General features: G+C 41.4%; 1 protein-coding gene across 5 annotated transcripts in view; it reads right to left on the bottom strand.

Moving 5' to 3' along the window:
• anks1b (ankyrin repeat and sterile alpha motif domain containing 1B) overlaps window positions 1-22,252 on the bottom strand; it is a 504,499-nt gene that overhangs the window by 302,836 nt on the left and 179,411 nt on the right. For all 5 annotated transcript variants that reach the window (XM_060914283.1, XM_060914286.1, XM_060914284.1 and 2 more), the window contains 2 exons: window positions 19,172-19,294; window positions 8,332-8,507 (listed from right to left, as the gene is read on the bottom strand). In XM_060914283.1, coding sequence (XP_060770266.1) covers window positions 8,332-8,507; window positions 19,172-19,294 — 299 coding nt within the window. The remainder of the gene's footprint in view (window positions 1-8,331; window positions 8,508-19,171; window positions 19,295-22,252) is intronic.

Raw genomic sequence — 22,252 nt, 5'->3', positions numbered from 1 at the left:
ATGTTTTATTTTGTAGGTGTTATTAGTAAAGGGGTGATCAAGAAAGCAATTACTCATACTTAAGGCTTGAAATGCTTTATTGCCAATGCTGTAAAAATGTATAATGTACAAGTGGGCAACAATGAACTTTTCGAGGACGTGGTGGAGTCCCGGGTGCAGCAGACATTTTTAAAAGGCCCGGGTTTTTTGAGCAGCGCCGGTGTGTGTTGTCTGTCTCTAGGCAACCGTGACAGCGCCACACGCAGTGACGCAGGCAGCCAGGCACAGACGCACAGAGCGTGACACAGAGTGGGAGGGGTTTGTGTCCTGGGTAGATCCCGCAACGGAGTATTTCCTGTTTTATTTTGTTCATTATTGTTAGATTTAGTGTTGATATGTGTGAGACAGACATGTGTATTGGACATTTATGAAAATACGGAACAAATCGGGTCCCATATCGGTTCAATACGGGACAAAAGATTTAATTGCCAAATAAAGGACGATTCCGTATTTTACGGGATGGGTGGCAACCCTAGCTGGGATAAGCTCCACCTTGCCTGTGACCCTGCACAGGGTTAGCGGTTACAGATAATGGATGGACGAATGACTAGCTGTTTACTTGAAATAGGTTGTCACCACCTAGTGGATGGATGACGAATTGCGTTTCATGGTAATGGTTAACGCAAAAAAGGTAGAATCTTTGGTTGACGTACGGGCTGTTTTGAATCTCTGTGCGGGCCAGATGTGGCTCGCAGGCTGTATGTTTGACATCCATGATCTAGGCCCTGACTTAGTAAGATGCTTGCATACGAGAAACAGGCTCAGTACCTCCTTGTCGGAGCAAGAGAATCTGATCAGCCACACTGCCAAATAGATATACATCTTTCCTTTAACCTGAATTTCTGCAGTCCAACTTCTCCCGTCCTGTCCTGGTAGTGTCTCAGTGAAACCCCCCTCCATGAAAATACTAAGTGTTTTCGTAGATCACATTTTGTTAATCATTCGTTGTTTGTATTAATTTCTAGTTTTGTAGTTTACCAATAAATGTCAACAAGGACGTTGATATTGTAACCACATGAAAATCCAGTCAAAGGTCGCATGTCATTCCACGAACCAAAATATAAAATTTCTACTGATATTGTAATATGTGGTCGATATTTACAGCAAACTGCAACAAATATTTTTTGAATGGAAGAGAAAAATCTGAATATTTCAAGCGTGTAATTTTTTATATGCTAGGAATTTAATTCTGCTCTAATTTTATTTATTGCAATAGGATGCCAAATACTCTATAAACATTCCATTCTGTCCTGGATCAGAAAAAAAATTATTATAAAATCACAGCACTTTAATTTTTTTTTTAAGTACTTCATCTACTTCAACAATGTTACACAAAGATTGATCTGTAACAGTTGTAAAGTCACTTAATCCCACAGGGTGTCGATAATGGTGGACACCGGTGAAAGTGATCACTATTATTGACACCTCACATGACTTCTCAAACGCGTGTTTAGATACAAAATGGCGACTGTCAAATGAAAGAGTAAGAAAAAGTAGGTTTCGACAAGGAGATCATGAAATATCGATGAATCTGATCAGTAAAAACCATGTCCATGATCTTTCCACCATGCTCACCTGCGATGATAATGTCCAGATTTTCCTCAAATTGCTGATCGTGCTAAAAAATTCCATCTCCAGTAACAAGCTGCGTCAACAGACGACAAGATCAAAGGGCAAGGGGGGTCTTCCGGTTGATTAATGAACCAATAATAATTGTTGTAACTGAAACTCGTCTTTGTAAAATAGTTTTTTTATTGGTAAATCTGAAAAGGTGCTGATAATTATGGACTGTCGATAATTGTAGCTGCCGCTCTACTACCTTCCCTTTATGACTAACCAGAAGGTGTGGGTGATGCCACGTCTTTTTGCTTCACTTTAATGCTTCAGAATTGAGGCAAGGTAGCTTCAGGATGAGCTCAAAGGAAGGGCATGTCCTTCTTCCTCAGAAGAGGGGTGGCATATCGATGAACACCTGCAATCACAACTTGCACTGTCTTCTCCACCGGAGCTTAACTACCTCTTAACTACCAGATGCCATAGCTTCTCTACAGTTCAGCAGAAGGGGACAAGGTGGAGTTAATTAAACAGTGCTAAACACAAGAATCCCCATGATGAGCTTACACAGAACCTTATAGTGTCCGACTCAGTCTAGTCTTCACTACAGCTGGGCTTTGAGGCCGTCTAAGACAAACAGGCTCTATTGGGGTGTTCAAGTGGGGGTCGTCTCACCCAATCACAAGCACTGGGAAAGTATTGTGGAAAGCCTGGCATAGCAGTCCACAAAGATGCCAATATACTTTTTGTAATCAGACAAGTGAGTATGTGTGCTCAGCCAGACCCAGCTGTGCTGCATTGAATGCTCCATTGATAGAGAAGCATTTACTTGGTTGAGAAGCAGGAGAGATAGTAAAAGACACAACATGAAGTATTCTCACATCCTGCCTCACTGTTCATAGGGCCAGAACCTTGCTGGTTTACCTTGTAATCCCAGGTGATGGGCAGCAGCTTAGAGCAGAATGGTGTGCTCTGATCCAGGTCTCATGCAGAATGGCATGAGCTTCCAGTTGCTGGTCTCGATTTCAGATGACTACAACCCCGATTCCAAAAAAGTTGGGACAAAGTACAAATTGTAAATAAAAATGGAATGCAATAATTTACAAATCTCAAAAACTGATATTGTATTCACAATAAAACATAGACAACATATCAAATGTCGAAAGTGAGACATTTTGAAATTTCATGCCAAATCATTTGAAATTTCATGACAGCAACACATCTCAAAAAAGTTGGGACGGGGCAATAAGAGGCTGGAAAAGTTAAAGGTACAAAAAAGGAACAGCTGGAGGACCAAATTGCAACTCATTAGGTCAACTGGCAATAGGTCATTAACATGACTGGGTATAAAAAGAGCATCTTGGAGTGGCAGCAGCTCTCAGAAGTAAAGATGGGAAGAGGATCACCAATCCCCCTAATTCTGCGCTGACAAATAGTGGAGCAATATCAGAAAGGAGTTCGACAGTGTAAAATTGCAAAGAGTTTGAACATATCATCATCTACAGTGCATAATATCATCAAAAGATTCAGAGAATCTGGAAGAATCTCTGTGCGTAAGGGTCAAGGCCGGAAAACTATACTGGGTGCCCGTGATCTTCGGGCCCTTAGACGGCACTGCATCACATACAGGCATGCTTCTGTATTGGAAATCACAAAATGGGCTCAGGAATATTTCCAGAGAACATTATCTGTGAACACAATTCACCGTGCCATCCGCCGTTGCCAGCTAAAACTCTATAGTTCAAAGAAGCAGCCGTATCTAAACATGATCCAGAAGCGCAGACGTCTTCTCTGGGCCAAGGCTCATTTAAAATGGACTGTGGCAAAGTGGAAAACTGTTCTGTGGTCAGACGAATCAAAATTTGAAGTTTTTATGGAAATCAGGGACGGCGTGTCATTCGGACTAAAGAGGAGAAGGACGACCCAAGTTGTTATCAGCGCTCAGTTCAGCAGCCTGCATCTCTGATGGTATGGGGTTGCATTAGTGCATGTGGCATGGGCAGCTTACACATCTGGAAAGACACCATCAATGCTGAAAGGTATATCCAGGTTCTACAGCAACATATGCTCCCATCCAGACGATGTCTCTTTCAGGGAAGACCTTGCATTTTCCAACATGACAATGCCAAACCACATACTGCATCAATTACAGCATCATGGCTGCGTAGAAGAAGGGTCCGGGTACTGAACTGGCCAGCCTGCAGTCCAGATCTTTCACCCATACAAAACATTTGGCGCATCATAAAACGGAAGATATGACAAAAAAGACCTAAGACAGTTGAGCAACTAGAATCCTACATTAGACAAGAATGGGTTAACATTCCTATCCCTAAACTTGAGCAACTTGTCTCCTCAGTCCCCAGATGTTTACAGACTGTTGTAAAGAGAAAAGGGGATGTCTCACAGTGGTAAACATGGTCTTGTCCCAACTTTTTTGAGATGTGTTGCTGTCATGAAATTTAAAATCACCTAATTTTTCTCTTTAAATGATACATTTTCTCAGTTTAAACATTTGATATGTCATCTATGTTCTATTCTGAATAAAATATGGAATTTTGAAACTTCCACATCATTGCATTCCGTTTTTATTTACAATTTGTACTTTGGCCCAACTTTTTTGGAATCGGGGTTGTACTTTGCTCACTTTATTTAAAGTACAGCCACTCCTTGCAGGCTGATCCACATCATGGAATTGATGAGAAAAAAAATCTCTCTGGAGGAGGTCTAAGGTTTACGTCATGGAGAACTGCAGGTTTTGTATCTACTCCTCAAATTGGCTGCTTGGTGAGACCAACCATGGCACCAACACTGATGCAAATCTTTTTCTGCTCCTTTGTCAGGATCTGGAAGTTAGTAAATTGGTTCAGGAAGTGCTTAGTACTATCTCAGAAAGGACAGAAAGGTTTGGGCTTATTTCTCATATGCTAAAAGGTTGGAGCAGGAGAACTGGAAGGCAGACTTTTACCACATGAGGAATGGTCATTGTCTTAGAGGACTGGGACTTTTTGGCCAAATCCTAGGTGGGCTCTTGACTTCATGTTGTCCACCTGTGAACTTTGACCCATCCTCTGGAATTTGCACCTCCACCTCCAACTGTTCTGTAAAGCTCATGACTGTTGGAATGGGAGTTTGTCTTGGGTCCACATGCTGTTTGAAGTAAGCGCATAACTGAAAGTCGCAAATGTCACCAACTTTGATGTCGGGGCCATCCGTCAGATCAGTTATCCACTTTTAGAGGGACTGTGTAGGAGTCCCTGCTGTTACTTTGTAGTTTCTCGGTAACATGATAAGCTGCTTTTTTCTCTCAACTTTAAGAGAGAGAAAAAAGGGAAGCAGGTGAGGGAACGACTGCTTAGAGCTGCTTTAAATGTAAGTCATCACAGAGAGTAATTTGTCTCACAGAAGTTCTACAAGATTAAATGCAGAAAGAGTACAACATACCGAATTGTGTAAAAGTGCTTCTACTGTAGTAATAATTCACTTGAGTTAAAGTAGGAATCAAAAATTGCTCAAGTAAGAGTAAATAAATCATCTGGTTTAAAAAAAAAAACACAATTATTTTTACTTCCCACTTGTAATTTACAAGAAAAAACAACACAAAAATAGTCAGGCATTTTTTGTCAAGCAACCACATCACTTCACTTTGCAAGGTTGAACCTACATCATTCCACCACAGAAGTCATAGCTGAGCTGAGAGTAATAGGAAATGCAGGTCGTCGTGCCCCCGATTGTGCAATATAAAAGAATTAAAGCTAGACGGCCTTTCGATTTCATAAGATTGGTGAAATTTAGTTCCCTCTGAAATTTGGTCATTGTGAGATATGTTTATTTCTGTAACGTCTCACAAAACATCAGGACATTCTATGGCTGGGAAGTTATTTAATTTGAGTGGATTCCCGAGCAAATAATGTGCATGAAATCGCTCGCTTCACGCAGTCAAGCAGACAGAGGAAGCCCGTGTGCGCATGCGCAGGTTTACCTGCTTCTTCTTTTGGGTTTTACAGCAGCTGGCATTCACAGTGTTGCATTACTGCCATCTACAGGTTTACCTTTGACCGTGCACTGACCGTTCCATCATTCTGTCGCTAAACGAACAGCTGATCACACCGAGGTGCTCGCTGAGCGCCGATATTTATTAGTTTGGTCCTGCGTTTCCTTTCCTTCGCATATAACATAAGGTCTTTTTTCTCGCTTTCTGTTACTGTAGCCGGTCTTTCACGTTCCATTCGCGTCCTCCATTTTTCTCTCCTGTTTCAAATTTGTATCCCACAATGCCTTGCACGAATGGGGAAAGCCCACCATGTGATGCATGACGTAGTATCTTGAATTGGGTCATGGTGGAGCAGGAAATAATAGCGGAGAATTTAGGGCCACATGGCCTTAAATTCATTAATTGTTCTATTAAAAAAAAAAAACAAAAAAACATGAAAATTGGAAGTCTCTGATTCGAATTCAGTAGCTTTTAGTCCACTAAAAAAAAAATAATTGGGTGTCGGGGAAAATTCTTTTTATGACCTACACTTGAAAAATCTGAAAGGCAGTCTAGTTTTAATCCATGAGCTCCTGGTTATGCAAGATCCGCCATTCCCCAGTTTCTTCGTCTTGAATTGGGCCCCATATCCTGCGCAGTATGCTTCGTTCGAATACATTCAGTCGTTCAAGTGCTTTTGTAGTTCTCCAAGTCTCGCACCCATATAACACTATGGGTCTTATGATAGTGGTATAAATCTGGAGTTTCGTTGCATTTGATAATATTCGTGTTCTTAGAGTTTTGTTCAACGACCAAGCACATCGAGCTTCTGCTGCAATGCGCAGCTGGATTTCCTCCGATATGAGATCCGCTTGGTTGACGGTCGAACCGAGATATTTAAAGGAGTATACTGCCTCGTGCCTGGAACCTCCAAAGTCCATCTCACCAAGCAGAGGTACTCCTCTCGTGCCCTCCATAAGCTTCATCTTCTTATCGTTGACAGATAGGCCTACTCTCTCTGCGTTTTCCTTGAAATATAGATACGTGTCTTCGAGATAGTATAAAACCTCTCCACAAAGATCTAAGTCGTCAGCGAAGGCAAGCTTGTCAAAGCTTGCGCTGCCCAGCTGTATCGGCTGACGAGTAGACGGCGTTTGTCTTACAACCCATTCCAATACCACGTTGAACAGAAGGGTTGAAAGCGGACAGCCCTGCTTCAGTCCGCTTTCGATCAAGAAGGTGTCTGTGATTTCGCCACTGATCTTGATCCTGCATTGGGTGTTATTATAACACATCTTTGTGAGGGATATAATCTTATCAGGGATGTTAAATTCCCTGAGAATGGCCCACAGCGATGATCTATGAACGCTGTCATAGGCTTGCTGAAAGTCATGGATCGCACTCGCATACCGCCGATCGCCGACGTAGCACGGTCATATCGACTTAGATGGGCTGGGCACGTCACGCGTATGGACGAAGATGCGCTCCCAAGAAGTGCCATGATCGGTCAGCCCAGAGGCCGACGGCCCATTGGTCGGCCGATAACGTCAGAGAAGACGTGGCACAGCATGGGGTGCCACCCGATGCCTGGATGGAAGTGGCACAAGATCGACGGCGCTGGCGACATCTGGTCAGAGCGGCTAGGGATCACCATGGTCCGAGGCCCCGGGAGTAAGTAAGTCTAGTTTTAAGTGTGAAGTGATTTTCAACTACATTTCCCAGAATGCACTGCAGCTTAGAAGCATGTGATTGTTGTCTTGGAGAATATCCTAGCTGTTTTTTTTTTTTCCCTTATGAATTTTATTTTTAATCTTGGAATTTCTGAGATTTTTTCTCACAAATATATCACTTTTTTATCTCAGAGAATATCCAAAGGTTTTTTTTCCTCATAAATTTACACCTTTTATCTCAGACATTCTTCGACTCTTACCTCCTTCCTCAGCTCCATATTTTTAACCTACAATTGGCGGCGCCAATCTCAGTTTCCGTAGCCCTCGGTCTCTCGCCTATTACATAGCTAGGGTTACAGTGGGGGGATGGTCCTCTGGTAACCGCAAGAGTTTGACTCCCCACTCGCATCTGTATTGCAGCGTGACTTGCCAGACGGCAGTAAGTACCATTTTTATGATGGTCTTTGGTATGACCTGACCGTGAGTAGAACTCGCGATCTCCCGATCGAGAGGCGGACACGCTAACTACTAGGCCAACTCGCAGTACATTTGTTCAACTGGCTCCATATTAGATGTGCTCTTTACAGGAAGATAGCCAAGACAATAAAAACATTTCCATGTCATTTTGGGAAAAGGAAAAATTATTAAAAGTAGAAAATATATGTATTCAAAACATATTTCCTGAAGTAGAGAAAAAGTCAATTTTAGTTTAAAAAAACATATTTAGTCTTTTTTTTTGTTTGTTTTTGGACAAAGTGTCCTCACACATTGACAAGCACCTGAGAGTAGGCATGCACTGCTACTTTATATACAAAATATTACTGGTATGACACCCTTCTCAGCAATACACCATAACACCATCACTATCCTATTCACAATACGGGCGTCTTTCTGAGACGAAGCCTGGACCATGTGGTTGTCACCTAGCTGACTCTTCAGTACGAAAGCTAAATTTATATATCCTAATTGTGTGTTTATTTTAAACTGAGACGCCAGGGAGACTAAACAAATATGAAGTGATGTTAAAAATCCCTCCTTAGGACTTTCTACCCTCTTAAAATCACACTTATATTAGATTAGTGAAAGTGCTGATCCTACCTTACTGATGTGTGTAGTGTTTCTGTCCTCGTCCGAAAGCGTGCCACTGCAGAAGCTCTCCATGGACTGCGAGTGTGACGAAATGGCCTGGCAAAGCTCCTCGAAGGAGTAATCCCTGTCCCGGCACATCTTTATGTCATTCAGTAACTTTGACAATTCCCCTGTCACTGGTTCGTCTGCAGACAGAGGAAATGAGAGATTCATGAATCATATCGAGAAATGTTTGGTAAACAAATCTGTAATTACGGTGCACGGGATGAGAGAAACTGGCACATCGCAAACAACCTTTGCTCATGCATGCATCCTCAACCGTTTCTGTTTTCGATAAATTAAAGTCTGGCCAAGGAGCTTTAATCCCCAATTCCCCTCGGTCTTTCACCCTGATCTCACACACTCTCATTCCATCTGCTCTACTCCAAACAACCATTCAATACAAACAATTAAATATGAAAAAATTTCCATTACAGAATTAATGTTCAGGTAATTATGACGTGAGACTGCCACTGAAATAAGGCTCTTCAAGGAGAATTGAAGGCAAATTTTTCATTATCAAAATTCTATTTCTCATTTTATTAAACATTGGAATGCATTTTTGATCGCTATTTTGTCGCTGCTATAGCAAGTTATGAGTGTTTGAAATATGCTCTGTAATATACCAGTCCATATGTCAAAGCGATGGCCGTAAACGAGATTCGTTGAGACCTGTGCGAGACTTCGTAGGACGGAAGTAAAACGTACAGCGGAAATTAAAGTAACCGACATCTGCCAACGTTGTCAAAAGACGCGCGCGCCCTCTTTCGAATGCTGACGTAATCAAGACAGAAGTTTTGTTTGTTTTGGTAGCAATCAGGAAAGTTTGAAAAAAGTAGTCAGTAATCGTCATTTAAACTCGTTTTTGCGCAATATTTCGTTTGGAAAACAGTTTTCAAAATGGCGGCACTGACACCTGGCTGACACTTCACGTTTCGAAGTCTCGCACAAGTCTCGTGAAAATCGCGCGGATAAGCGACGCCTGCCGTGGACCAAACGGACTAAATTCAACATGGCTAAAAACCGAATAGGCCGATAAGTAGAATATTTAATTGCAATTAGTTGCCAATACGAGTCACGATATAAGGTTACTAAAACCGAAAACGTAATTGAATAACACGTTAATTAAGAAATAAAGCAAGTTTAAAAATGACTTCAGTTCTTCTTTAAAATGACGAGTCTTTGTAAATCTCTGAGCACATTTCTGTCATCAGGAAGATTCCCAAAGATGCTGTTTTGTGTGCTCATCTGCAAATAGTGTTTATATTTCTAATAACTAAGCTAAAGATATAATGGGTATTTATAACGGCACGTTTAAATAACCAACATTTTTCGGCTGTCCATCGTTAGTAATGATGACTGCTTCGTTAGGATGCGCAGAAACGCAGATGGGTCATGAGGCCCGCACCAGAGTGACAGAGTCACCTGCAGCGGTGGCACGAACGGCCCGGCCGAGCCGCCATGGAACGTCTGGCCTTGTGAGTTCTTGTATGCTATTCTCCTCTCCTAACGAAGCACCTTGCACAGTAAGGTAAGACAAACAATGTCATGCCCTCATCCTGTTGTCTTTCTGGACCTCCAGACCTGATGCCAAGTGGTGCACAAAAGTGCCACAGACCTGACGGGTATGGAAGTTGCCCAGCAGTGACAACTGACTTGCCAAGTGATGCCATCCATTGGCCATTTGAGTGGTTCTTCCACATGCCATCTGGTGGTGCGCCATTGACCCTGTTGGGTTCATCTGCCATATTGCACCGAAAAGCGCCCTGCTGCCAGCGCCTTATTGGTGACGTACTATTTAACCCATAGCTGGAACCCAGGCAGGTGCTACCACTCCGGGTCAGAGCAGACCTGGGAGCAATGGTGATTAAGGGGTAACTCCGCTTTCCCCAATACTCAAATCCTGCTGGACATGAAACTCGCCACCATTTGCCGTTTAAAAAGTCATACTCAGGACTAAACCAACATTGACATGCTATTGATAAAAAAAAAAATAAAATCTAAATCTGCTTGATGAACAGGACATCTGTCAAGCCTTGAACACTGCAGTTATTTATTTCAATCGTCTTCATCAATGCCCTTTTCCCCTTTACCTTGCACAGTAAACATCAGGTGCTGGAGAAACTGTAAGTGCTCTAATGAGTGCCGAGTTGCACCATTTTGTGGACTGATGTGTGCTTACAGTAGTCTTAGTAAACATTTAATCTTTGCAAACTCTTTAGGCTTGGCTGTGACTGACGTTATTAAGAAAATGTAGCCACAGCAATAGTTAAAGCACGAGTTCAGCAGTAATCCTGAGCACAGACACGCTACACTGATGCACATCCACTATTCTATATTATTACAACTGACTCCAAGCCAGACACATCCAACCCCACTCACAGAGATGTGTTTAACACATCTGGTTCTGATATGCAGCTGTTTTTGAGTAAATAAATATCTCATCTCATTATCTGTAGCCGCTTTATCCTGTTCTACAGGGTCGCAGGCAAGCTGGAGCCTATCCCAGCTGCCTACGGGCGAAAGGCGGGGTACACCCTGGACAAGTCGCCAGGTCATCACAGGGCTGACACATAGACACAGACAACCATTCACACTCACATTCACACCTACGCTCAATTTAGAGTCACCAGTTAACCTAACCTGCATGTCTTTGGACTGTGGAGGAAACCGGAGCACCCAGAGGAAACCCACGCGGACACGGGGAGAACATGCAAACTCCGCACAGAAAGGCCCTCGCCGGCCACGGGGCTCGAACCCGGACCTTCTTGCTGTGAGGCGACAGCGCTAACCACTACACCACCGTGCCGCCCTCAGAAGTGATATGCAATAAATAATTAATTTTCATGATCTGAAAATTCAAACTTTGTTAAAACAAAACTAAAAAGAGGTTTTTGATCAACTTTGGTGACAAAACAGACAACTCCGCTTTTTTTTTTTTGGTAAAACCATACAAGTCCAAATTTAGTGAATAGCTTCAAAAATGCAACAAATTTTCCCATGCCGCTATGACATTTTTTTTGTTTGTTTGTTTGTTTTGGTTTTTCTTGTTTTGTTTTTTTCACATGCAAGTGAACAGAACTGACCGGATTAGGTTTCTTTTTACACCCAACATGTGATATAGTCACCTGTTCATTGATACCTGTTCAGAGAAGATTTCCATGTTTTAATGCATTTTTAATGAAATAAATAATTTAGCGAGCGAACCGAGAAAGGTCAACAAATCCTTGGCGCAGTCATGATGGATGACATCACTAGCTTCGAAGTGCCAATTTGCTGAAACGGAGTTGTCGGCATCTGCGAAAAATGGGACATGGCAGGTGTCAATTTCTGAAACAAAACCATGAAAATATCAGGTCAGGATTTTACAATGTCTGCTTTTGCAAAAAAAAAAAAACCTGCTAAACAGAAAGATGGCACCACCATCAATCCACTGATGGTATTGGTTCAATTATTTCCAGGTTGGCACTTGTTGGCTTTTTATGCTTGAACTCTTCAATTCATTGAGTTAACCAGATGTTAGGCCTTGGTCACACTACAGCTCACGATGGGCTTGTGAATACTTGGCGATAAAAAATTGGTAGCATCACCACCAATCGTGTGATACACGGCGAATATTAGCCGAGCTTTGCGAGGTTTTTTTTTTTTTTTCTGGTGTCTCCCCGCCTTGTGAGGGCCAAAAAAGTTGTGAAAAATTTCAATGTATGCACTGAAATTTGGTGGCCATGTTTTAGTCGGCAAACTGAGTGTCTAATACTTGCAGATGGGTTTGGGAATATTTCCTGAAGCTCGGGGAAGCATCGCCACCAAATGCCTCATTTTCATCGATAACCCATTGCAAAGTACCGTGAGCTATAGTGTGACCATAGCCTTAGATCAGGGCTAGGCCACAGCATCCATCTATCCATCCATTTATCTGTAACCACTTATCCTATTCTACAGGGTCACAGGCAAGCTGGAGCCTATCCCAGCTGACTATGGGCGAGAAGCAGGGTACACCCTGGACAAGTCGCCAGGTTATCGCAGAGCTGACATAGAGACAAACAACCATTCACACTCACATTCACACCTACGGTCAATTTAGAGTCATCAATTAGCCTAACCTGCATGTCTTTGGACTGTGGGGGAAACCGGAGCACCCAGAGGAAACCCACACAGACACAGGGAGAACATGCAAACTCCACAGAGAAAGGCCCTCGCCGGCCACGGGGCTCGAACCCAGAACCTTTTTGCTGTGAGGCGGCAGTGCTAACCACTACACCACCATGCCACCCTAGACCACAGCAGTATTAAGTTATTTGGTTTGAGATTTTTTCCCCGCCTTGTTTTCGGATATACAGTGGTGCTTGAAAGTTTGTGAACCCTTTAGAGTTTTCTATATTTCTGCATAAATATGACCTAAAATATCATCAGGTTTACACACAAGTCCTAAAAGTAGATAAAGAGAACCCAGTTAAACAAATGAGACAAAAATATTATACTTGGTCATTTATTTATTGAAGAAAATGATCCAATATTACATATCTGTGCGTGGCAAAAGTATGTGAACCTCTAGGATTAGCAGTTAATTTGAAGGTGAAATTAGAGTCAGGTGTTTTCAATCAATGGGATGACAATCAGGTGTGAGTGGGCACCCTGTTTTATTTAAAGAACAGGGATCTATCAAAGTCTGATCTTCACAACACATGTTTGTGGAAGTGTATCATGGCACGAACAAAGGAGATTTCTGAGGACCTCAGAAAAAGCGTTGTTGATGCTCATCAGGCTGGAAAAGGTTACAAAACCATCTCTAAAGAGTTTGGACTCCACTAATCCACAGTCAGACAAATTGTGTACAAATGGAGGAAATTCAAGACCATTGTTACCCTCCCCAGGAGTGGTCGACCAACAAATATCACTCCAAAAGCAAGGTGTGTAATAGTCGGTGAGGTCACAAAGGACCCCAGGGTAACTTCTAAGCAACTGAAGGCCTCTCTCACATTGGCTAATGTTAATGTTCATGAGTCCACTATCAGGAGAACACTGAACAACAATGGTGTGCATGGCAGGGTTGCAAGGAGAAAGCCACTGCTCTCCAAAAAGAACATTGCTGCTCGTCTGCAGTTTGCTAAAGATCATGTGGACAAGCCAGAAGGCTATTGGAAAAATGTTTTGTGGATGGATGAGACCAAAATAGAACTTTTTGGTTTAAATGAGAAGCGTTATGTTTGGAGAAAGGAAAACATTGCATTCCAGCATAAGAACCTTATCCCATCTGTGAAACATGGTGGTGGTAGTATCATGGTTTGGGCCTGTTTTGCTGCATCTGGGCCAGGACGGCTTGCCATCATTGATGGAACAATGAATTCTGAATTATACCAGCGAATTCTAAAGGAAAATGTCAGGACATCTGTCCATGAACTGAATCTCAAGAGAAGGTGGGTCATGCAGCAAGACAACGACCCTAAGCACACAAGTCGTTCTACCAAAGAATGGTTAAAGAAGAATAAAGTTAATGTTTTGGAATGGCCAAGTCAAAGTCCTGACCTTAATCCAATCGAAATGTTGTGGAAGGACCTGAAGCGAGCAGTTCATGTGAGGAAACCCACCAACATCCCAGAGTTGAAGCTGTTCTGTATGGAGGAATGGGCTAAAATTCCTCCAAGCCGGTGTGCAGGACTGATCAACAGTTACCAGAAACGTTTAGATGCAGTTATTGCTGCACAAGGGGGTCACACCAGATACTGAAAGCAAAGGTTCACATACTTTTGCCACTCACAGATATGTAATATTGGATCATTTTCTTCAATAAATAAATGACCAAGTATAATATTTTTGTCTCATTTGTTTAACTGGGTTCTCTTTATCTGCTTTTAGGACTTGTGTGAAAATCTGATTGTTTTAGGTCATATTTATGCAGAAATATAGAAAATTCTAAAGGGTTCACAAACTTTCAAGCACCACTGTACCCCACATTTGACAGTAGACTGCTCTGTTTGAAGGGATGTGACACAGCTGGGAATAATGCTTTTTTTTTTCCTCATTACTCTACCTGTACTGCACAGTGTTAATCCTGTCCTTACTTCAGCTTTCCTTATCACAGTATGTTGGTGTAAGGTAAATGCATAAATGTGCTACATCAGCAAATCTTTACACAGTGGAAGGAACCATACGTTAGCCCACCACAGTACCATGTGTCACCACTAGGTCCTGCTATTACCTCGACTGTAATCTATCAGTGACATCTCACTGGCCTTCCAAAAAAGAAGTTTATTCAAGTGTGCTTCTCGTACTTTCAGTTTACTTTTTATTTACTTATCAGAGATATACTTAATAAAGTTATACATAAGTATGCTTGGCTTATACTGAAAAAAGTATATCGAAAAGTCTAAGTATATTAAACTTATACTTAAACTTTTGATCAAGATATACTTAACAAAAGTGTAATAAAGTATTGTGCCTTATGTTTAAGTGTACTTGCCCTGTAGTTGTCCTTTTTGATAGTCGCCGATAAAATACTTCTTTTTCACACATTGGCTTCTTTGTGATAAACGGCAGCATGTTTTAAATCCCATCCTTTAAACCTACATGTGCCATAAGTTTGTGGTCAGCTTTGAGCTGGAATAGCTTAAGAGTAAAGAGTGTTGGAACTGAACTTTATCTTTTATGTACATAGTGTTATTACATGTAACCCACAAAGACACTTCCGCCTTTGCACTAGTTCCGTCACTGCTCTTTGCTGGGTTAGACAGCATTGTTGACTCTTAGGTATGTCTGTGGTTCCATATAAGGTTTTTTTTTTTTTTTATTTCTCCTGAGTGGGATAATTATTATTTTTTTTTAATTATTTCTTTTTCTTTAGAGCTTTGATGTCAATTTCAGTTGTCACTGCCATGTTTTTATACTTTGGCATTTAATCCAATGTTGCTTTAAATTTTGATTTTTAAAGAAAATGAATATGTTTTTTAATACTGAGTATCTGTTGTTATTTTGTGAATTCTTACCTTTATAACTTCATTGTAACTTAAGGTACAAAACATTTAAGTTGTCTACTGGTAGTGTGCATGAGGTAAGGGTTAGGGTTCAGGCTAGAAAACTAATAGCATACCCAGAAGGGTAATTGCAGTATACTTCAAAACTAAAAAGTGGACTAGATGTATATAACCAGTAACTAATAGTATATTTCCAATATGCTATAAAGTATACTTTTATAAACTAAAAAGTGGACTAGAAGCATAAAACAAGTAAACTCCTAGTATATTTCCAGTATACTATGAAGTATGCTTTTGTAAACTAAAGAGTGGATTACAAGTATAGAACTAGTAAACTTCAACCCCGATTCCAAAAAAGTTGGGACAAAGTACAAATTGTAAATAAAAACGGAATGCAATAATTTACAAATCTCAAAAACTGATACTGTATTCACAGTAGAACATAGACAACATGTCAAATGTCGAAAGTGAGACATTTTGAAATTTCATGCCAAATATTGGCTCATTTGAAATTTCATGACAGCAACACATCTCAAAAAAGTTGGGACAGGGGCAATAAGAGGCTGGAAAAGTTAAAGGGACAAAAAAGGAACAGCTGGAGGACCAAATTGCAACTCATTAGGTCAATTGGCAATAGGTCATTAACATGACTGGGTATAAAAAGAGCATCTTGGAGTGGCAGCGGCTCTCAGAAGTAAAGATGGGAAGAGGATCACCAATCCCCCTAATTCTGCGCCGACAAATAGTGGAGCAATATGAGAAAGGAGTTCGACAGTGTAAAATTGCAAAGAGTTTGAACATATCATCATCTACAGTGCATAATATCATCAAAAGATTCAGAGAATCTGGAAGAATCTCTGTGCGTAAGGGTCAAGGCCGGAAAACCATACTGGGTGCCCGTGATCTTCGGGCCCTTAGACGGCACTGCATCACATACAGGCATGCTTCTGTATTGGAAATCACAAAATGGGCTCAGGAATATTTCCAGAGAACATTATCTGTGAACACAATTCACCGTGCCAGCTGCCGTTGCCAGCTAAAACTCCATAGTTCAAAGAAGAAGCCGTATCTAAACATGATCCAGAAGCGCAGACGTCTTCTCTGGGCCAAGGCTCATTTAAAATGGACTGTGGCAAAGTGGAAAACTGTTCTGTGGTCAGACGAATCAAAATGTGAAGTTCTTTATGGAAATCAGGGACGCCGTGTCATTCGGACTAAAGAGGAGAAGGACGACCCAAGTTGTTATCAGCGCTCAGTTCAGAAGCCTGCATCTCTGATGGTATGGGGTTGCATTAGTGCGTGTGGCATGGGCAGCTTACACATCTGGAAAGACACCGTCAATGCTGAAAGGTATATCCAGGTTCTAGAGCAACATATGCTCCCATCCAGACGACGTCTCTTTCAGGGAAGACCTTGCATTTTCCAACATGACAATGCCAAATCACACACTGCATCAATTACAGCATCATGGCTGCGTAGAAGAAGGGTCCGGGTACTGAACTGGCCAACCTGCAGTCCAGATCTTTCACCCATACAAAACATTTAGCGCATCATAAAACGGAAGATACGACAAAAAAGACCTAAGACAGTTGAGCAACTAGAATCCTACATTAGACAAGAATGGGTTAACATTCCTATCCCTAAACTTGAGCAACTTGTCTCCTCAGTCCCCAGACGTTTACAGACTGTTGTAAAGAGAAAAGGGGATGTCTCACAGTGCTAAACATGGCCTTGTCCCAACTTTTTTTGAGATGTGCTGTTGTCATGAAATTTAAAATCACCTAATTTTTCTCTTTAAATGATACATTTTCTCAGTTTAAACATTTGATATGTCATCTATGTTCCATTCTGAATAAAATATGGAATTTTGAAACTTCCACATCATTGCATTCCGTTTTTATTTACAATTTGTACTTTGTCCCAACTTTTTTGGAATTGGGGTTGTAATCGTATACACGGAGTGCAGAATTATTAGGCAAGTTGTATTTTTGAGGATTAGTTTTATTATTGAACAACAACTATGTTCTCAATCAACCAAAAAGACTCATAAATATCAAAGCTGAATATGTATGGAAGTTAGTGTGGGGTGTTTTTAGTTTTGGCCATTTTAGGAGAATATGTATGTGTTCAGGTAACTTTCACTGTGCAGAATTATTAGGCAACTTAATAAAAACCAAATATGTAGCCATTTCACTTATTTATTTTCACCAGGTACACTGATATGACAACTCCAGATTTGCAAATAAACATATCTGACATTCAAACACAAAACAAAAACAAATCAGTGACCAATATAGCCACCCTTCTTCATGAGGACACTCAAAAGCCTTCCATCCATAGATTCTGTCAATTTCTTTATCTGTTCACGACCAACATTGTGTGCAGCAGCAACCACGGCCTCCCAGACGCTGTTCAGAGAGGTGTACTGTTTTCCCTCTTTGTAGACCTCACGTTTTATAATGGACCACAGGTTCTCTATGGGGTTTAGGTCAGGTGAACAAGGGGGCCATGTCATTATTTTTTTCACCTTTCAGACCTTTACTGGCTAGCCACGCAGTGGAGTATTTGGACGCATGAGATGGAGCGTTATCCTGCATGAAAATCATGTTCTTCTTGAAAGATGCTGACTTTTTCCTATACCACTGCTTGAAGAAGGTTTCTTCCAGGAACTGGCAGTAGGTCTGGGAGTTGAGTTTGAGTCCATCCTCAACTCGAAAAGGTCCAACAAGCTCGTCTTTGATGATACCAGCCCATAGCAGTACTCCACCTCCACCTTGCTGGCGTCTGAGTCGGAGTGGAGCTCTGTGCCCATTACTGATCCAGCCACAGGCCCATCCATCTGGCCCATCAAGAGTCGCTCTCATCTCATCAGACCACAGCACCTTAGAAAAATCAGTCTTAAGATATTTCTTGGCCCAGTCTTGACGTTTTATCTTGTGTGCCTTACTCAGTGGTGGTCGTTTTTCAGCCTTCCTTACCTTGGCCATGTCCCTCAGTATTGCACACCTTGTACTCTTTGACACTCCAGGAATGTTGCAACTCTGGAATATGGCAGAACTGGATGCTAATGGCTGCTTGTTAGCTTCACGCTTGATTTTCCGCAGATCATGTGCAGTTATTTTGCGCCTTTTTTTCCCCCACACGCTTCTTTCGACCCTGTTGACTATTTGCAATGAAACGCTTGATTGTTCGGTGATCACGTTTCAACATCTTCGCAATTTCAAGAGTGCTGCATCCGTCTGCAAGACATCTCACAATTTTATACTTTTCAAAGTCTGTCAGATCTCTCTTCTGACCCATTTTGCCAGAGGAAAAGAGGTTGCCTAATAATTATGCACACCTGATATAGGGTGTTGATGTCATTAGACCACACCCCCTCTCATTACACAGATGCACAGCACCTGATATACTTAATTGGTAGTAGGCTTTCAAGCTTAAACAGCTTGGAGTGGGACAACATGCATTAAAAGGATGTTGTGGTCAAAATACTCACTTGCCTAATAATTCTGCACTCAGTGTATAAGTTTACTTGTGGTATACTTGCAGTACAAAATAAAAAATACTAGTTGTATACTCAAAGTTTACTTCTCTTAGACTTAAAGTATACTTTTTATAAACTAAAAGTGGACCAATTTAGTCCCAATAAGTATTAGATTAGTTTACTTACAAGTATACTGTAAGTACATTGATATCAGTATACTCGGTACACAAAAGTATACTTAAGGAAATATACTTTAACTTTACTTAAGTATACTTCATAAAATGAACTTGAAATATACTTCTTTGTGATAAGGGTGGCCTTCTCTCTCTCTCACACACACACCCACACCCACACTTACTTTTGTGTCTGAGTGATGGCGAGGCAGCAGGTGAGGGTTTGGAGGTACGAGGTGCAGGCACTGGACACTGGCGAATCGGCTCATCTGCTACTTGTCGTTTGTCATTCTCTGCCATCATAAATTCTATCAAAAGAGACAATGAGCTAATACAGTTTTGTCCAAATGTCTAAACCATCAGCAAGTGGCTCAGTTAATTGTTATTCCTCAAAAATGCATTATGTAAAGTTTATAATAATAATAATAATAATAATAATAATAATAAGTTTAAGTTGTTTGAGTGAGAAATGCACTTTATGCTGTGCATGAAAGAGGGCTCCACTGAGAGGTCAGAGGTCAACCTGGTTGGAGGCCACTTGGGAAATGTGCTGCTGTGATCCTGCTCAATGGTTCTGAGCTATGTCAGGTAAACTTTAACAGCTTTAAGAATGACTTAAGCAAGGCTGTTCCTATTATCTAGGATCTAACACACACACACACACACACACACACACACACACACACACACACACACACACACATCAGTATCCTTTCCTCATACAGCCTCATATTTACTTTCTTTACTCAAATCCTTTCTCCCATTTGACAGGGTTTCTGCAGACTTGAACAAGTTCAATTTAAGACTTTTTAAGACCTTTTTAAGACCATAACAGGTTAAATTTAAGACTTATGCCACACAAAAAAAAAGAAAATTGGGAGAGCCTGAATTACTTTCAAAATAACAAAATTTATTATCATTCACCAATGAACTCTTTACATCCCTAGGGTGCGCTCTTGCATTAATGAGGAACAGAAATATAACATGAAGTGGAACGTTATGGCATTAGATCATTGACGAACCGACTAAAATGGGGGTGTGGGGTCAGAGAGGGAGAAAGGGATGTTAGGAAAGGGTTTGAAAAAGTTTGAAAACCACTGCATTACGCTAGATCATTAGAACATAACAAATTGATTAAATGGAGAGAGAGAGAGAGAGAGAGAGAGAGAGAGAGAGAGAGAGCACTACATGTACAGGTATCTGAGCTCTGCTCCTTTGGTTGCAATCTCCTCCTCTAATCCTTTCAACTCAAGCATTTTTTCTTTACAAGCCCTCCTATGGGCATTCGATTTTGAAAGGAGCTGGGCCATTCGGCTACCAGCCTTGCTCTCTGCCTCTTCTGCCAGCCGCAGCGGAACGTTTGGGCAATGTTAGAATCGGGAAACATGGCCTGAAAAAGCTCCCCAATCTTGTCATTGCTTTTATATGAGTGATGCATTGTCACTGTGTTTAAAATCCACAACGCTTCGGCTTTTAAAGTTCGGGTTTTAAAGTCAAAGACATCCCGCAAATCACTTGAGGATGAGGCATTCGATTCTGTACGGTTTGTGTGTTGTAGCGTTACAGTTCGCACGGAGTTAGCTGATACACCGTCTCGAGATGTGCTTGGACCTGACAACGGTGAACAAAATTGAGTGATGGCATGCGATTGTTGCAGACTTTTCTGGGCAGCCTGGTACTTCTCCGCTTTCGCGTGCGATTCCAGTGCCTTTACACCCAGGGTGCCGAGTTTGAGTGTTCTTTTGCACAATGTGCAGTACGCCTCAAATGGATTGTTTGGTACACGTTTTAACCAGTCTACGAAATCATTGCGTTCAAGCCAGCAGTCGTTAAACTTGCATTTGCCCATTTTGCTACAAACCGTGACAATCTCCCTCGCTTCTTTTAGGCTCTACTGTCTAAATGTGCGCGTACCATGCCCTGTGCATCACCATGCCAACCAGGCTAGACGCCGGATTCCACCGTGTCTCATTTGTAGTTTGCAGCGTAGCCTACTGATACTAAGTAGGCCGAGCCTATATGACTAATTATGAATATCACCAACGCATTTAACAAAAAAAAAAGCGAATGGGGTAAATGGACGCAAGGATTTAAGACTTCACAAAATTGCATTTAAGACCTACAATGCAAAATATGCTCGTATTTTAGACTTTTTAAGGCCTTAAATGAGGATTATCAAATTTTAGGCTTTTTAAGACTCCGCAGAAACCCTGATTTGAGGTTATTTTACCATTTTGTGTCAAGAAGAGCTGAGAAAGCAAGAAGAGAAGTATGGATGATGGGAAAACAGTCTGCACTCAGAGCTGTCTTTTAGAGCGGTGTTTCTCAATTTATTGACTTTTTTTTCAAGTTGAAGTTAATTTTTTTACTCGTAGTAGGGTACAATTGCTGGGTTGCATCCGACATCACATCGCCTCATTAAGCTACGGTCACACTACAGCTTTGCAATGGGTTATCGATGAAAATGAGGCATTTTGGTGGCGATATGGTATATACAAGAGCTAAAAGTTGTGGTCACACAGTAGGTGAATTGACTGCCACACATTTGCACGCTTGAGTCTGGCACAGCTCGAGTGGCCGTGCGTGCTCACAGAGCGAGCTGTGCGTGCGCTTGGGACCCAGTCGTTATGGAAAACACCTGATACTGATTTGAGTATAAATCAGCACGTACAGATATGGACACTTTTCACAGAGGCTTTACGAAGTGTTATCATCATCACTGTCACGTTTGTTTCTAGCCATGTTTATAACGCTTTTTAAATACTCTGCTTTATGACTCTGCTTTCTGTTTTGTTTTTGTAAATATCACGCCTGCTAATAAACACTCTTCTTGCACTTCGATCCGTCTACCGCCATCTATCTTGTAGTGTCCTGATCCCCAGATCTTTAACCCAGCCACATATAAAAAGTTGTACACCTCCATGCTTTCATCTGTGTGTCCGTGTAGAACGATGTCTGCAGCATCAGGTAGTTTGAGATGTCGGGGAACTCAACGGATGGATAATTTTCCAACTCATAGGAAAAATCCTTCTTTGTTAGTGTGTAAGGATCTAATCCCATTGAGTGGTTTCTATATCCACTTTTGAATGTATTTCTTGGTTTTAATAACTTGCTTGTTTGCTGAACACAAACACGGCAATAAGTTCTTGTGTTAATGGACCAGACTCCACTTTTGGATCATTAACCCCTTTTGAGTGAGAATGCCCTGCATGCAGGGTTTTATGTTGGCTTCTGGTACATCCGTACAGTTTTAAATGCAACACCTA

The sequence above is a fragment of the Neoarius graeffei genome, chromosome 2, assembly GCF_027579695.1.
Source record: "Neoarius graeffei isolate fNeoGra1 chromosome 2, fNeoGra1.pri, whole genome shotgun sequence".
NCBI lineage: Eukaryota > Metazoa > Chordata > Actinopteri > Siluriformes > Ariidae > Neoarius > Neoarius graeffei.
This window is presented reverse-complemented; position numbering and strand designations above follow the sequence as displayed.